General features: G+C 43.1%; 1 protein-coding gene across 3 annotated transcripts; it reads right to left on the bottom strand.

Moving 5' to 3' along the window:
- Positions 1–82: 82 nt before the first annotated feature.
- Positions 83–15,433, bottom strand: LOC106603201 (cell growth regulator with EF hand domain protein 1). 3 transcript variants are annotated; one of them, XM_014196558.3, is made up of 6 exons: positions 15,370–15,433; positions 6,925–7,030; positions 6,322–6,387; positions 1,332–1,402; positions 1,110–1,243; positions 83–788 (listed from the first exon to the last, which is right to left on the bottom strand). In XM_014196558.3, the coding sequence occupies exons 1-6, from the start codon at positions 15,380–15,382 to the stop codon at positions 387–389; spliced, it is 792 nt and encodes a 263-aa protein (XP_014052033.1). In that variant the 5' UTR covers positions 15,383–15,433; the 3' UTR covers positions 83–386. The 3 variants fall into 3 exon arrangements, with proteins under 3 accessions (XP_014052033.1, XP_014052013.3, XP_014052023.3); XM_014196538.3 differs by lacking the exon at positions 15,370–15,433 and adding an exon at positions 7,493–7,889; XM_014196548.3 differs by lacking the exon at positions 15,370–15,433 and adding an exon at positions 7,493–7,889 and having other exon boundaries at positions 1,119–1,243.
- Positions 15,434–17,963: the final 2,530 nt, after the last annotated feature.

Genomic DNA, 17,963 nt, shown 5'->3' with positions numbered 1-17,963 from the left:
GTCCATTCCAATATGGCTTCATTTTCATAGCTTCAACAAAGCAACTATTTACCCCAAAATCAATAAACTAAAGGTCAAACTGTACTATTTAGCAGTATCTTTTGGCAAAATACATTTAATACTGAATTATATTCTCGTTCAGAATTGCAATGTGTTGAAATATATAACAGCAGCTTAAACAATATGGCTGATATCTCAGTTTACAATTCTTCAGTACCAAAGAAAAATCCCTCAATGTGAAACAAACAAGCCCCTCCCCTCAAGGTAGATTAGGTGATTTGCTAATTCTGCTGTCAGTCAAAGGGCTCCTGCTATTGACTGACCCCCTTGATCTGGACGGAAGTATTGTAGTAGTGTTGGAGTGCTGTTTGCGTGTTATTGTGTGTTTACATTTCAGGCTGCCCCTGATGAACAGGAGCAGGCCTATTTTGCTCATGATCAGCAGCAGGGGCCTCGGGGATATGCAGTCCTTTCTCCTCTGCCTGTATCGGATGTTCATTGGTCTTAACTTCCTGTCTCACAACTCCTGGCTTTGACTCTTCTTCCTTGGGCTGTTCCTCTACATTCATCTCCTCTTTCTGTGCTGCATTTTCTTGTTTTGGTTCCTCAACAACTTTGACTTCCACTTTGACCTCTACCTGCTCCTGGGCCACACTCCCTCCCTGTTCAGGTGCACCCTGGGAGTCTGGTTGTTGTAGTTTGGGGGGAGAGAGTAGCTCAGGGGGAGCTATTAGACCATCCATGTTTAGATCCTGAGTCTGCAGGAGAAAGTCTACCATGTCCACCACCTGGGACGCACGCACACACACAAAAAACATTGGCTTAGTGTACATATTCACTAACAAATACTGTACAGTCAACTTTAGGATTAGTGGAGATTCACTTACAGCTAAAGTGAGTCCAACAGTAACATCTTCATACCGACACAACAGTACAGGCTACATTATCTATTTGAATCCTGATACACAACCCTTATATTATTTCCTGCTACCTAGTTGGCCAAACTGACTAAGATCAAGACAAAGTTACAAAATCAGTCAGTACAATAAAGTATGTCCTAACCATAACACTGAAGATCTTTTCTACAGATATTCCACAAAAACACACACCCCTCTCACCGGCTCAGCTGACTGTTCTCCAGGTGTATTGTGGGAGTTGTATTCAGAGAGCAGCTTCATCATCTCCAGGCCATCCATGTCACCACTGCGGTCATAGTCATGGAGACTGAACAGGAAAAACACCTCTGACCAGCAGGAAATAGGAAGATGTTGATTCATTATTTAGGTCAATGATTTTTTTTTGTGTGTGTGTGTGTGTGTGTGTGTTTTTACCTTGTTCCCAGGTGCTATCTGGTCCTCCCTGTCCCTCCTTCAGGTTGGCCTTGATGTAGCTCTGCAGCAGCCTAACACACACACGTTAGAGGCCAGCAGTTACAGTTCACAGAGGTTAGGGCTTGGGATAGAAGGTTAAACCTCAGGCCCACCTGACTGGGTAGCACGTTACTTCACTGTACAGAAAGTATCACTGTAATCTAGTCTCAACATGTCTCAAGGTTTAACAAACAAGCTCTCTGTTCCCTCCCTGGTCTGTTCTGTCTACAGTAGGGATAAATATTTTCCCTGTATTTTTCAAATGTTTAATCCTGAGAATAAATCACTTTTCTCCTGTGTAAGCAAGTATTTTCCCACCCAAACCGGAAGTGTCATGTCAAAACATTACGAACACCTTCCTAATATTGAGCTGCACCCCCCCCCTGCCCTCAGAACAGCATCAAATCATCAGGGCATGGACTCTACAAGCTGTCAAAAGCGTTCCACAGGGATGCTGGCCCATGTTGACTAAAATGCTTCCCCCAGTTGTCACACGGGAAACGGTTGAGCATGAAAAACCCAGCATTGTTGCAGTTCTTGACACAAACCGGTGCACCTGGTACCTACTACCATACTCCGTTCAAAGGCACTTAAATCTTTTGTCTTGCCCATTCACCCTCTGAATGGCACACATACACAATCCATGTCTCTATTGTCTCAAGCCTTAAAAATCATTATTTATCTGTCTCTCCTTCATCTACAGTGACTGGAGTGGATTTAACAAGAGACATCAATAAGGGATCCGTTTTCACCTGGATTTACCTGGTCAGTATATGGAATGAGCAGGTGTTCTTATTGTTTTGTACACTCAGTGTATAAAGCATCGAAATATGTCAGGATCTGATTAGAGCTTTGATCAGCATGAAAATTCAAGCCTGATGCTACCTGAGCCTGATGAGCCATACATTAAAAGACATTAAGATCCTTAAGCCCAAAAAAGCCCAAATGATTTTGTCGTTATCCAATACATAGCCTATGATATATAGGCTACCGCACATTATGTACGACAGAAAAACATAAAAGCCAATAGATGTATGCCTGCCTATACTGTCTTGGGTAAATAAATGAAACATCTCCAGTAGGCTAAATCTTTGTGTGGACTGTAGGCCGCATGTCCTGCATCAGCGTCACATGTTCTCCCCCAGCTTCATGGATTGAACGAGGTGCGTAATTCCAGTCCGTATAACACAGTACAATACAATACCGTAACTAATACAAAGTTACAATTATAGGCTAGCGAATTTCATTTTAATTTTGAAATATAATAGGGCCTATTTTACATGTTTATAATTAGTAGGCCAACGCATATATACCTCTCATCATATTTCCCCTAATGTTGTGCGGCGTGCGTATTAGCCTACCTCTTTCTCTCTCCATTGTCGCGTCATTCCTTCCTCGACTTTCAACAGTTAAATGAAATACGTCTCGTTGTCCTTATCTTCATCATTGTGATGACATGCTTGAATAAATATAGGACTAGAATAAGATGCAGACGGCTTTCTCTTCTCTTAACAAAGATTGAATGGTTATGGGTCTGAACAAATAACTGCTATAGCTTACCGCCATCCCGCGATCTCTATTCTTTCACTCACCGGGAGTTCTACTGGCTGCTGTATTTAACAGTCAGAAAAGGGACGCAAGCTCTTGTTTGCTAATAGTCTATTAGTATAAGATTTGTTTTATTAAGTCCAGCAAGCTATTCTAGTCTCGCTTTTCCTGGGACTCCAAGAGTTAAGGAGCCAGCGGAGTGAAGGTGCATATTGTGCAAGAGACAGAGGCTATAAGTTAGAAGCTTATGCATAACCCATCATTCATTAGCTACATTTAAGGCTAATACTGCGTTGAATGCATTACCTGAAACAGGGTAGTCTAGGACATCTATATATACAGTACACTGCGTGTACAAAACATTAGGAAAACCTTCCTAATATTGAGTTGCACGTCCTTTTGCCCTCAGAACAGCCTTAATCGTCGTGGCATGGACTCTATAAGGTGTTTTCCCATGTTGACTCCAATGCTTCCCACAGTTGTGTCAAGTTGGATGGTAGTGGATCTCTACTCCAAATAGCTTGTTCAGTCTCATCCCACAGATGCTCAATTAGATTGAGATCTGGTGGCTGGGCAGGCCACTGCAGTAAGCTGAATTACGTGTCATGTCAGTGGAACCCTCCCTGGACAATCCTAAACTTGTGGCATTGGGCATTATCCAGCTGAAAAAATCGATTTGCCGATGGATACACTGCTGCCATGAAGGGATGCACCTGATTGTCAATGCTGTTCAGATATCCTGTGGCATTCAAACGTTGCTCCACTTTTATCAAGGGGCCCAATGTATGGAATGAAAACACAACCCACACCATCACCACCAGCCTGCAATGTTGAGATGAGGCATGATGGATGGATGTACTCATGTGGTTTTCTCCATACCCTAGTCGTCCTATCAGTGTGAAACAGCAGGAACCAGGATTCATCAGACAAGGCAATGTTTTTCACATTCTCCAGTGTCCAGTGTTTTTGTTCCTTAGCCCACTGCAACCGCAGTTTCTTGTTTTTATGCTGAAAGAAGTTGAACTCTGTAAGGTTGTCGGCTGCCAAACCCCATTCGAGTCAAGATATGATGAGTTGTGCATTCTTTTATTGGTCTTTGGGCACCAATGTTGTACTGGACTGTCAGTTGACTAACTGTAGCCCGTCTGTTGCTCCGCACAATTCGTGACAGCCAGCTTTGTCCTCTTTCATCAATGACCCGTTTTCGACCACTGGTCTGACGTTGGCTGGATGTCTTTTGGGTGGTGGACCATTCTTGATACACACGGGAAACTGTTGAGCATGAAAAACCCAGCAGAGTTTTTGACACACTCAAACCGGTGCGCATGGCACCTACTACTATACCCAATGTTCCCTCAAAATGTTTTGTCACTGAGCAAATTTCAGGTCTGCTGAGCGCAAGCTTGAACGTTGTGAAAATTCTGTGCAACTTCCAGTGCGCGTTTACTGTGAACACTGAGGCTGTACCCACTTTAAGTTACAGTTTGAACAGTGGTTAACTAGGCTACTTGTGGATATTTGATCATAATGTAGGCCTACCAGAGTGCCCTACCATAAAAAACAATGGAGAAAATGCATCCCATAACATTTTAACATGGAAATAGCTGTTCTGTCGTTCCGCCTCCTGTAGCAGCCAATGTATGGTGTTCAATGTAGACCTACATTCCAGGAGACTTTTGAAAAATACATGCAGGGCTTGACATTAACTTGTTTATCCACTTGTCCTTCAGACAAGGAGGTGACTAAAAATGTTGTTGTGTTGTTTGATGCAAGAGACCACTTTACAAAATCAAATGCATTATTGTTCCCATATCATTATTACAGAGAATCAGACACATGATGTTGCCCTCTGCCTATTGGCTACTTAGCTTATTCAAGCCTGCCTCAAAATACAACACTGCCCCTTTATGACAAAAAAAAGCTCTTTACCTGACTTGCTTTTCAAAGATGTCTAGAAATGTACACATTCTGTGCTCTTGTAGGCAGTCACTACCCTATTGCGGACTAGAAGTTATCTATAACCAGGCTAATATCTCACTAACTAGCAAAGGAAATTAGCAGAATGTGCACACATGGTTACATGGAGCTCTTGCAGTACAGTTCAAAGTAAGACCCATACATGGCAATGGTCTATTTGCATATAGGTCTACTGCAGCTCTGATTTGTTATGCCGCGCCGGTCTGGGCTGAGTCGTGCGCAATAGACTCCTACTCCGATGCGTTCGGCAAAATCTCTTGCATAGTTCGTTTTGTTTCGGTATGTTGCAATGAAAGTGGCTAATATTGCGCTGATTTGATCACTATTGCCACAGTAAAGGGAAACGTTGACGAGTGTGGCTGAAATAGCCGAATCCACTCATTTGAAGGGGTGTCCACATACACTATTTATACAAAAGTATCAATCTTGAACATAATTATCTATTTTGGATGCAATTTGAATGGCGAGAGAAAGACTGCGATCGTGCTTGCGTGCACACTGACTTAAAGCAACAATATTCAAGCTATATGCTGTTTTAAAACTCTGCAGCTGCAATTACATTTTAAAAAAGCTGACCCCTGAAAGCCAGATGGAGATGTGTAAATTAGATGCAGATTCAGTACTTATAGCCTATTAATGTAGCATAGGCTATGCTGCAGCACATGTAGGCCTGTCTGTAGGCCTGTCTGAGATGCCCTGTCTGTCCCCACCCTGAGTGATGATGATTGATCAAGCCGATAGCAGAGAGAAGTCCGTAGACAAGACAGATTTAGACATTGCATATCATTTTAAAGTTCCATTTCACATCATGCTGTTCATAGAAATGATTTATTATAATTTACCGGTTTCTCGCAGTTATTTATCCCGGGAAAAGGGAGTGGGTTCGGACTGAAATCCGCTATTCAACCCCTAGTGTACAGTTAGCATGCCCTTGTGCTCACCTGTCTTAAATCACACAGTAGGCCTAGTCAGTGGCGTGTGTGAGCTGCATATAAATTGAGGCCTGGACAGATCACACACCTAGACAACCTTTGACCTTTTACAGAACACAACTAAATGGGGTAATTGTGTAATAGCAGAAACTATTTCAGTCATTTGTTTGTTCATTCGTTTGTTCAACCAGATTGTTGTGAAAATAGGCAAACATTATAACAGCATCCTAAACCTGTGTTTGAACATAGCTACATACAGCATCTTATCTGTCTGGGCGACACATCATAACACCTACTCAAAGTCCAGAGCTGATGGTGTGAAATAACATAATACATGCCCCTGTCAGATTAAAGGGTTAAATTAGGGCTGGAGCAAAGCCCTGCACACCCAGCAGCTCTCCTGGAGGAGGGTTGGCCAGATTTGGCCTGATTAAACCCTTTATTTTGTAGAGTTGACCACCCCTGTAATAATTAAAGTAAAAGGTGCCACTCACCTGCGCTCCTCGTCTCCAGAGCCAAAGGGATTGGCCAGTGTGAGAGGGGCTCCTGCTGACTCTACTCTGTGGGACAAACACAGAGAGACAGAGACAGAGAGAGACTGTTGTGAGAACAAATACTTTATGTTGGTTTTATTAATAGGATTAAGTGCAGGGAAAGATTACCTTTGACCTCTACCTGAGGTGCTATATAAACAGGCTCACTCGGAACTCTGACCCCTATTTCTCCTCTGTTGTTGCTGTTACCACCCAGGGACAGGATGTGATGTAATTCCCTTAACATTATACTTCCTGTCTCTGTTATTCCAATATGACCTTATCAGTGTTTTTTTTTTGTGTTTTTTTTTTATACTTCAGGTGGCATCACTCCTACACAACGCTAGTCCCTCAGTGCTGGCTGATGGCTGAATGCTGTCAGGGGGGCTACACATCATGTTGTCTGACTGGTTCACCAAATAAACAACAAATGAAAGACAAAATATACCCAAGCCAACAGGAAACCTAAACTTGCTGGAAAATCCATCTTGGTTCATATTCAAAACTTGAGGCCAAACCCTATACCTTCGATGTGTGTGTAAGTGAGTGTGTGTCAGGGCCCACCTTTGGTCCCCGGGCACCTGTGGCGCAGAAACACACTGGTGCGCGAGTAGGAGCAGGGAAAGCACACCGGTCACCAACATGTCAGCGCCAGTCTCCAACGATGCACCTGCAAGTACGAAAATAACTGGGGCTGTCATTCTGCTCCGACATTAAACATTTTAGGCGTATTGTAACATTTCGGCCGTTAATTTTGTTATTCAAACATTTCTGAATTATGTTCTGGAAGATGTAACTAAGGCAATAGCCGTAGGTTATGGGAAATAATGTATGCTTTCAGCCCATCAGTTCTGCATCCGTAGGAAGGCCAGACGAGCGTAGGCTATTTTACAATTGCAGTGATTTGGCATTTGTGTCCAACGTTGAATTATTAAGCGGTATCATTATAACATACAGTAGGCCTAGTGATTTAAAACATCTCCATTATTACTAGAGATAGCTGTGATGCTAATGCTGCAACATTCTATCCATCTGATGCTACAACGGTAACGTAGAAATCGCTCACTCAAAACGTCTCTCAAATAAGTTATGATGCATCGTTTTATATAGTTGCAATCTTGCCATATCCTACCTGATGGCCCGTTTGACGAGTAGACAGAGAAACGCATGCTAACGTCGTGTTGTAAGTTGAGGTTGTGATTTCATAGCGGGAGATTCTACCGTTCAGCCCTCCCGGTAATATCTGCACTGCGCAGGGGCGAGATCAAGTCACCGGTCGAATCATTTCAATATATCCTTCTTTTCTTCCTTTCCTTTAAGTGTTCACTGATCTGACGTAACAGCAGAGGTGGACGATATATAGGGGGAAGGATGTATTTGGAAAGTATTCGAACTGGCCCACGGGATGTGTTTTGGTCAATGACTGGGTCCACGTGGAACTCCGGGCGAGGAGAGGACGTGTCCTGGTCCAGTGCGGTCTCTCTCTTTCTCTCAATTTAAATGTAAGGGCTCTCTTTCCGCCCTATACTGGCGATGCCACGTATCTGCAGCTGACTAGGCACGACTCAGTCGGGGAGGGAACGACAGTAGTGTGTGCAGCTGCACTGCTACTGTTCTGTAGTGTAATTTCCCCCTGCCTCTCTTTCCCGTGTAAGCCCACGAACTGCACTTTTTTCTACATGGATTGTGAGCATGGATGTCACCCGCTGCCGAGCAAATGGTGCACGGCAGGGCGCTCATCCTCGCCAGCCAGCAGCCGCTATACAGTATCTCACTCACACATTCTCACAGGCAGACTACAAGACTACATTGGTCCAATACCTACTTTTCATCATTATAACTGACACGACAACATTCACCTTCATTTATAATGTTTCTTTTGACTACACAGCTACGAATTTCCCTTTGGAACAAATTGATTGTTTTGGGAAATGTAGTCTACTTGTCTCTCTGTTGGAAAAGCTTGGTGCAGTAGGGTGTGGCTGCTTGGTCAGAGAGTTGGAGCAATGGTTGGTCCAAAGGGCGATATATACCGAGTATACAAAACATTAAGAACACCTGCACTCTCCATGACATAGAATGACCAACTGAATCCAGGTGAAAGCTATGATCCCTTATTGATGTCACTTGTTAAATCCACTTCGATCAGTGTAGATTAAGGGAAGGAGACGGGTTAAAGAAGGATATTTAAGCATTGAGACATGGATTGTGTGTGTGTGTGTGTGTGTGCCATTCAGAAGGTGAATGAGCAAGACAAAATATTTAAGTGCCTTTGAACGGGGTATGGTGGTAGGTGCCAGCCGAACCGGTTTGTTTCATGCTCAACAGTTCCGTGTATATCAAGAATGGTCCACCACCCAACTTGACACAACTGTGGGAAGCATTGGAGTCAACATGGGCCAACATCCTTGTGGAACCCTTTTGACAGCTTGTAGAGTCCATTCCCCGACGAATTAATGCTGTTCTGCTGGCAAAAAGAGGTGAGGGGAGTCAATATTAGGAAGGTGTTCCTAATGTTTGATATACTCAGTGTTGGTTTCCGCGTGTGTGTTTAACCACATTATTGTAGTGTTCCACTGTAATGATTTGTTTTGACCACTAGATGGCAATATTGTCTTACTAGAACATGTGGTATAGGGAAGGAGAGAACAAACAGAGGGCCTCAGTCAAATCAGGGAGAGTGAGGCAGAAATGGAAGGATGGTGAGAGGGGTGGATGGAGAGCAGGAGAGAGATGAAAGTATTGGGTAACAGCGGGAGCAGGAGACAATCTCAGCATGATCCCTGTGCTGGAGCGCCAGATTGGTTGTCAGGGAGAGGCTGACACGCACACGCGTACTGAGGCAAGGGCACAGACACGCGCGCACACACGCACGCTAGAGATGCGCGGGTCAGCTGTTTGTTCACGCACCCGCCGGCTATTGCCAATAAACCCATCCGCAACCGCCCAACTATAGGCTACAGTGATAAAGTTCACATTTTAGGATTAGATAGCCTACATGCAGCTTCTCTTCTATCATTACTTGTTGCCCTAGGCTAAATAAACCCTTGCTCACCAGAATAATGTCATATATAGATAGAATAAATACCCTTGCTCACTAGTGTAATGTCATAAATCGATAGAATGAATCCTTCAATCTAGTTGACATGGGTAAAGTTTGTTCCCTTTTTGCTTTTTCATCTATGCTTCTCATATGCGCAGAAAGGACGCTTAGGGACGGGGAGAATATGCCAACCCCCCAAAAAGGCCAATGATTTTCCGTTAAAAATGTCCAAATTACATCAGTTTGTTCGGTTTTAAGGGACTGTATGTTATTTATAATGCAGGACACCTGGAGAAAATCGTATCTCTCTGAAATAAAAATGGATGGCCCTCCCTTCAGTCAAATCTCTCTCACAGCTGCTAACTGGGATGGTCATCGTGGCCTGTATGATTGCCTTCAGTGATGGGAACTTTAGGCCTAAATGCTCAAGCGTACACGCATTTGTTCTGACTGTCTGATCAGACTAACAGCCTCACCTGTTGTTCCTGTCAATCAGACACGCAGTGTCAACCAATGAACCAAAGATGCGTGAGGGAGGGCCGAGGCCAACTCACTCAGTCACACACTTAGCAGCCGAGGAGAGAGAGGAAGGACAGCTGTGAAAATAACAGCTGGAAAATGAGTCGGAAGCACAGTAGCATTTGGATGCATTTGAATAATGTAGAGCACAGTGTAGAATTTGCCAAAACAAAATGTCATATATAGCCAGTTCTACGCACAACCTACACCGGCATATACGAACTGTACACACAACTGTGAAGCTAGCTGTAGCGGAGCTTGGAGAAACTAGCGGGCCTGCTAGTGATAGTGGTGGAGCCAGAGATGTATCCTCTCAGTCAAGTAGGCCTACTCCGTGACCCACAGCAACGCAGTCTTCTATGGACAAGTTTATGCCAAAGTCTATGTCTGTAGCAAAACATGGCCAAATTGATATTGCATTGGCTAAAATGATTGCCACCGATTTCCAGCCATTTTCCACCGTGGAGGACAGAGGTTTTAGAAATTATAGCAATAGTCTAAATCCAATGTACACAATTCCAGGCAGGAAAACCCTTTCAAAATCACTTATTCCACAACTGTAAGAGAGCACAAAGGCTTCAGTGTGGGAAAGAGTCCAAAATGCTACTGCAGTTTGCCTCATCACTGACTACTAGACATCAAGGGTAACCATGTCGGTTACATGTCACTTCATTGACGATTTTTCGATGTCAAGCTGTCTTCTGGACTGCTTTGAGTTCAGCGACAGACACACCCCAGAGAACTTGGCAGAGGAACTGTTGAAAATGGCAAGTAGATGGAAAAGTGGTCTGTTGTGTTAGCGACAATGCAGTTAACATAACCAAAGCCATGAACATTTTAAAATGGACCCATCATCCATGTCTTACCCACACAATCAACCTGATTTGTAAGAGAAGCTCCGAAGGTGATGAAGCCCACTGTGGACAAAGTGAAAGCAGCTGTGGAATACTTCCACAGGAGCACAGTATGTGCTGAAAAACTAAAGTCCACACAACGCCAGATGGCTGAGGCCTAAACAAGACTACACTACGTGGTGGAATTCAACATTTTATATGTTGAAGCAGTTTCTTGAGTCAAAGGATGCCATCATCTCTACCCTGGCCATTGTCAATGCACCTGTTGATGCTCTGTCCCAAGAGGAATGGGAGGTGGTGGAGGAGGTGTGCAGAGTCCTGGAACCCTTTGAGCAGGTCACTGTGGCGATCAGTGGAGAGAGGTACAGTAAGCAGTTATTACTACATCATTATTTAATCCAGTATTATATATGTATATGAGCAGTAGATGAGAATGTAGTATCAGTAGACAAACCATGAACTTGAACTAATAAGTTACTGTTCTCTCTTTTCAGCTATGTGACAGCCTCAAAAATGATACTCCTGTGTAAGGGTCTGCAGCGAATCTCAGCCAGCCGCCAGAGAGAAGCAAATGCAAATGTAACCACAGAACATGTGACAGACACCCTATGTTCATCAATGTTCAGAAAGTTCCACAGAATGGAATATAATCACATGCTATCAGAAACCGCTGCACTTGACCCCAGGTTTAAGAAGTTAGTCTTCAGTGATGCCAGAGCGATTGATGAGGCTCTTCAAAGAATAACCTCAGCAGCAGGGAGGGACAGCCCCAGCAGTCAGCTGTCTCAGGCACCAGGGCAACAGGAAGAAGAGGGATCAGATGGAGCAGAAGCACCAGCAGTAGTGCCACAAACGTCTGCTGTTTGGATGCTGTTTGACAAGAGAGCAACTGGGGATGCAGCACGAAGGAATCCCTCAGCAGATGCCATAATGGAGGTCCGATCCTATTTGTAGGAGTCCCTCCTCCAAAGATCTGCAGATTCTCTGAGCTGGTGAAAGAACAAGGCCTCTGTCTACCCACGACTTCCTAAAGTCCTGACAGGGAGACTCTGCATAGTGGCCACATCCATTCCCTCTGAGAGGGTCTTCTCGAAAACGGGACAAATAATTACTGAGAGAAGAAACCACATCAGCCCCTCGAAAGTGAGGCAGCTTGCATTTCTGAATGCAAATTTCTCATACAAGCTAAATATGGTCAGCATTGCTGTGTGCTGCTGGTTATAACATGGCAATAAAGAAGAGAGAGAAAAGAGGGACCAGTTTAATGTTTTAAATGGGATGCTGCAGTTTTGAACATTATTTATTTTTCTTTGATATGGTGCAATATTCTATTATGCTGTTCAGATTGCATTCATTTGGAATGGTTACATTTATATGCACTTTGTTTAAATACATTAAAAACGTTATACTTTAAATGCAAATGTTTAATAGCATTCTTTTTCATAACAAACAAATGCATTTTTAAATACATTGTGGTTAAGGTAGAGTATGATTTCATGTAATAATTTAATTAGAATTGTTTTAACACCAATCATAGTCAAACTATCACAAACTGTTTGATTTGAAAAAATACAAAACATATTTTTTTTAAAGAGCCGTTTGGGAGCTCTTTTTGGTGAGCTGAGCCGAACGAGCCGGCTCACTGAAAAGAGCCAGAATGCCCATCACTAGTCTGAAGTTCTGTTTCCTGGATCTCCTATATTATTACAGAGACGGCACAATATCAGTATCGTAGCAATATGGAGTATTTTGAACAGACAAACACACACAGAAGTAATATACACACACACACAACAGGCAAATAATGTTTACCTGAATTGAGCTAAAGGTCAAATCTGGGATCATTTCTGTTCCTTGATGATATTAGCAGTTCACTCAATCTTAAACCTGATTAACATTCAACTGTCTTACCCTTCACTGTCCACAATACTTGTGTTCTTGCTTTAGTAACAAAAATAAACATGCGTGCAACCATGGGGCAAAACAGATGAGTGCACACTTGTTGTTTCAAATACAGTACCAGTCAAAAGTTTGGGCACACCTACTCATTCAAGGGTTTTTCTTAATTTTTTACTATTTTCTACATTGTAGAATAATAGTGAAGACATCAAAACTATGAAATAACACATATGGAATCATGTAGTAACCAAATAAGTGTTAAACAAATCTAAATATATTTTAGATTCTTCAAAGTAGCCACTCTTTGCCTTGACAGCTTTGCACACTCTTGGCATTCTCTCAACCAGCTTCACTTGGAATGCTTTTCCAACAGTCTTGAAGGAATTCCCACATATGCTGAGCACTTGTTGGCTGCTTTTCTTTCACTCTGCAGTCCAACTCATCCCAAACCATCTCAATTGGGTTGAGGTCAGGTGATTGTGGAGGCCAGGTCATCTGATGCAGCACTCCATCCCTCTCCTTCTTGGTCAAATACCCCTTACACAGTCTGGAGGTGTGTTGGGTCATTGTCCTGTTGAAAAAGAAATTATAGTCCCACTAAGCGCAAACCAGATTTGATAGCGTATCACTGCAGAATGATAGCCATGCTGGTTAAGTGTGTCTTGAATTCTAAATAAATCACTGAGTGTCACCAGCAAAGCACCCCCCACACCATCACACCTCCTCCTCCATGCTTCACGGTGGGAACCACACATGCAAAGATCATTCGTTCACCTACTCTGCGTCTCACAAAGACACGGTGGTTGGAACTAAACATCAAAAATTTGGACTCATCAGACCAAAGGACAGATTTGTTTAACACTTTTTTGGTTACTACATGATTCCATGTGTTATTTCATAGTTTTGATGTCTTCACTATTACTCTACAATGTAGAAAATAGTACTGGTACTGTACATCATTACAGTTGTTGGTTAGCTAGCTAGCGAATTTGAGCCATATTTGCATTGACATGAAAAATAATTGCCAAATCAGCCAAAACACCTCAAAATAAGACATGGTATCAATAACATGATGAAACATGCTGAAAGAAGCCAGTTATTCCCCACATGGCAGTGTCATTCTTGCTCACGACAGGCTGACTTCTGCCCCATGGACGCGCACATCGTTTTCGTGACGTACTACGAAATAAGGGGCAAAAGGTGGCGTGCCAGTGCACGGTGCTACCGCGGTGTGGGTATGGTGTTGTGTGAATGAATATACAGTGTATATTCATATTATTATTTAATTGGAAAGGCAAAAGGCACAATGAGCAATGTGAGATGGGAAATTAGCTTTCAGAATGCGAATGTTGGCACTGTTCAATAACTGGTAAACGGAGTGGTGTTTTCCAAAGTTGACATTGCCATTATCTGCTGCATAGGCTGTGATGTGTCTAATATCCAGTTCATGCTTTTCCCGACAGTTCACCAGAGCTTGATGTATGCCATTAGCAGTATCATCACTCTCTTCATAAAAGTCAAGTAACTTGTACTGCACTCCATCAGACACAGAAATATCTCAAGCACACTGGAAACATTTATCTATTTCCCTTGTTTGAGGCATCACTGGCAAATGAGAAATACACGGGCTCGCCTACGGTAGGACGCATACGGTAGGACGCATATCATCATTTTCCGCAGCTGACGTCACGAAGAAATCACCGATGTTGCTAGCACCTTTAGCTAGCGTGGCCTTCTTGTGCCTTTCGGTGGATGCATGCTGAGTTAGGTCATTTTCCCCTCCGTGGCTATTGAGAATTCCCGACGGCATAAAGTACAGAAAGCTTTCGTCGAGTCACCACCGACGGTTTTAACCCACGTCTTTTTGGCTTCCCATTGTTTGTTGTAGCCGCACAGTCTTTTCTTTTTTGCGGGTTTATCCATATTTCCTTGATATGTCAAACCGACCGAAAAACAACAGAAATGACTTTGCAGGAATTGGCGCGTTTACGCGATACTGTGATTGGATGAATATACGGGACAAACCAATTTAGCCCAATATGAGGGACATCCCGGCTAACACGGGACAGTTGGCAACCCATCTATGTAGCCAGATGTTAAATAATTGTATTGTAAACACACACACAAAATATATTCACTTACTCCTGCAAATACAACAACCGTCTCTGTATTTGCTGAGCTGCATCTCTCTCAAGAATAATTTCCGTTTGTCCATCTTTTATAAATCGGAAACATTGTTAACTCTGCTATCCAGCATTTTTTTTTCAACAGATAACGTTAGCTAGCTAATTGAGCTGACGTTACCAAAAGTAGCTAACGTCATGTTAGCTAGCTGTCTTTACTAGTCATTTTGTTACTAGTTGGACAGTACTTGATTAGACAATAATTGGTTAGTTAGTGATACTTTGTTTGGTGGTGAACAGAGTTCCAGCAGTTGGATTCAGTGTCCAGATAGCAACTGTCAAAACCCTGCTCATAAAATTGGCTAGGTTGCTAATGAAGCAACACTGTTGCTAGCTAGACTGGGTAGTCCCTCGCGTTAGTTAGTTTAACGTTATCTGTCAGTGCAGCTTTTGAGTCAACACGTCGAAACATAAATTACTCAAATCTGGTTTACTGTGAGGTCAATAATTGAATAACATCATCACGGGCTAACAAAATGTGCTATGGTAATAGCAAGCTAACAAAGTTTACCTCCGGTTCTCATCTTTGCCGTCGGTGCACCTGAGCTCTGAATACTTATGTAAGTAAGGTATTTCCATTTTTTATTTGTAAGAAATTAGCAGCAGAAATGTCAAAAAACCTGTTTTCGCATGGTTATTATGGGGTATTCGTGTGTAGATTGATGAGGGGAAAAACTATGTAATACATTTTAGAATAAGGCTGTAACATAACAACATGTGGAAAAAGTCAAGGGGTCTGAATACTTTCCGAATGCACTTTATATTCTAGGTTTGATAGTCTGGACTTTAGTACTGAGAAGGATGAGCTGCTGTGTGAACTCTTATCACAGCAATAAGCAGTTGTTACATCCATTTTTTTACTTTATTTTTTATTTTTTTATTTAACCTTTATTTTAACAGGGCAGACATACTGAGACCTCTCACAAATGCGCCCTGAATATACTTGTCCCTTCTACTCCCGCTCCCCCTGCTCCCCCTCTCCGGCGCAGGACGTAGCCTGTCTACCTACCACCGGTCCTGGCAAACCATCACTACGCACACCTGGCAACCCTTTATTACGCACACCTGCGCCTCATCGTTAGGCACACCTGGACCTTATCACTTCCCTAATTGCTCCCCCTATATATAGCGCTCCGTTGTCATTTCACGTCATGCGTTATTGTCTCTGTTTATGTTCTCATGTCCAGACGCTTCTGTTGTTTTTGTTTTACATGTTCATTTATATTAAACTCTCCAACTGCACCTGCTTCCTAACGCCCTGCGTCTACATTACAATACAACATAAATATATACATTATACCCAAACTATAAATATACCGTATACAGTGCATTCGGAAAGTATTCAGAACCCTTTACTTTTTCCACATTTTGTTACGTTACAGATTTATTCTAAAATGGATAAAAAACTAAATTTTTCTCTCATCAATCTACACACAATACCCCATAATGACAAAGCAAAAACAGTTTTTTTTTGAAAACCCCCCGGAAATATCAACGAAATTCAGAAACTTGACCTGAAGCCAGTCCTGCGTTGTCTTGGCTGTGTGCTTAGGGTCGTTGTCCTGTTGGAAGGTGAACCTTCGCCCCAGTCTGAGGTCCTGAGCGCTCTGGAGCAGGTTTTCATCAAGGATCTCTCTGTGCTTTGCTCTGTTCATCTTCCCTCGATCCTGACTAGTCTCCCAGTCCCTGCCACTGAAGAACATCCCCACAGCATGATGCTGCCACCAGGTTTACTCCAGCTGTGACGCTTGGAATTCAGGCCAAAGAGTTCAATGTTGGTTTCATCAGACCAGAGAATCTTCTTTCTCTGAGAGTCCTTTAGGTGCCTTTTGGCAAACTCCAAGCGGGCTGTCATGCGCATTTTACTGAGGAGTGGCTTCCGTCTGGCCACTCTACCATAAAGGCCTGATTGGTGGAGTGCTGCAGAGATGGTTGTCCTTTTGGAAGGTTCTCCTATCTCCACAGAGGAACTCTGGAGCTCTGTCAGAGTGACCATCGGGTTCTTGGTCACCTCCCTGACCAAGGCCCTTCTCCCCCGATTGCTCAGTTTGGCTGGACGGCCGGCTCTAGGAAGAGTCTTGGTGGTTCCAAACTTCTTCCATCTATCTAGCTGGCCAGCTAATGCCAACTTCATAAAATTGCTAGGTGGCTAGTATTACAAAGAAACAACAAAACATGTACAGTATGTGGTATTTATACATCAAGAAGGAATCAATAGGCTACATAGCTTGATCAAATGAATTTACAAACTTACTTCCTGCTAGTCCTGGCCATCACTGGCAGCTAAAATCAAATCAAATGCTGTGTGTCACTCATAACACTCTCTCTCCTTCTCCACTCATGATACTGTCTACATGAATATCTGCTCTGTGGTGCACCTTGGAAGGACCACTTACTAGTAGGGAGGATAAGGGGGATACTCTTATTTATTGTTTTACCCCTTTTTCTCCCCAATTTTGTGGTGTCCAGTTGGTAGGAGGAATGTGTCGGAGGAAACACCGTACACCTGGTGACAGTGTCAGCGTGCACTGCGCACGGCCCACCACAGGAGTCGCTAGTGCGCGATGGGACAAGGTCATCCCTGCTGGCCAAGCCCTCCCCTAATCCAGACGCCCCATGGGTCTCCCGGTCGCGGCAGAGCCTTGACTCGAACCCAGAATCTCTAGTGGCACAGCTAGCACTGCAATGCAGTGCCTTAGACCACTGCGCTACTCAGGAGGCTACAGCTGACAGATCTTTTTAATAAATAATTATGATATGTGGGCTTAAAAATTAAGTTTAGAAAAGGTATTTAACATCTGAAAAATTGAAAAACAGGACAAATCTGAAAATTAAGCTAAGGCTACACACTAACGCCAGATAGTAAAAGATAAACCTCAATGTAGCCTACAGATATGAACTGCACAAGAATAATACATTTATGGATTTTGAATGCATTGGTTTCTCTTTATTCAAACCACCCACCCTTTATCCACACAATATTTCAGGGCCCTAAACCCGCCCACCCTGCGGATATAACCATGGGGACTGCAGGTTGTGTCAACCCATGCATTGCTATGAGAGATTGGTCCTCTATGAGAGATGGGTCCTCTAGGACTCATCAGT

This window comes from Salmo salar, chromosome 01, assembly GCF_965601325.2.
Source record: "Salmo salar chromosome 01, fSalSal1, whole genome shotgun sequence".
Classification (NCBI taxonomy): Eukaryota; Metazoa; Chordata; class Actinopteri; order Salmoniformes; family Salmonidae; genus Salmo; species Salmo salar.
The sequence above is the reverse complement of the archived record's forward strand: the minus strand, read 5'-3'. Positions and strand labels throughout refer to the sequence as shown.

What these genes read in the sequence shown, in the direction of transcription:
- LOC106603201 (XM_014196538.3), bottom strand. Translation starts at nt 7,529, where the DNA reads ATGCGTTTCTCTGTCTACTCGTCAAACGGGCCATCAG. An exon ending in TCTGGAGACGAGGAGCGCAG is followed by an intron (nt 1,403 to 6,321) that starts GTGAGTGGCACC and finishes TGTGTGTGTTAG; the next exon opens with GCTGCTGCAGAGCTACATCA. An exon ending in CAGCTGAGCCGGTGAGAGGG is followed by an intron (nt 789 to 1,109) that starts GTGTGTGTTTTT and finishes CGTGCGTCCCAG; the next exon opens with GTGGTGGACATGGTAGACTT.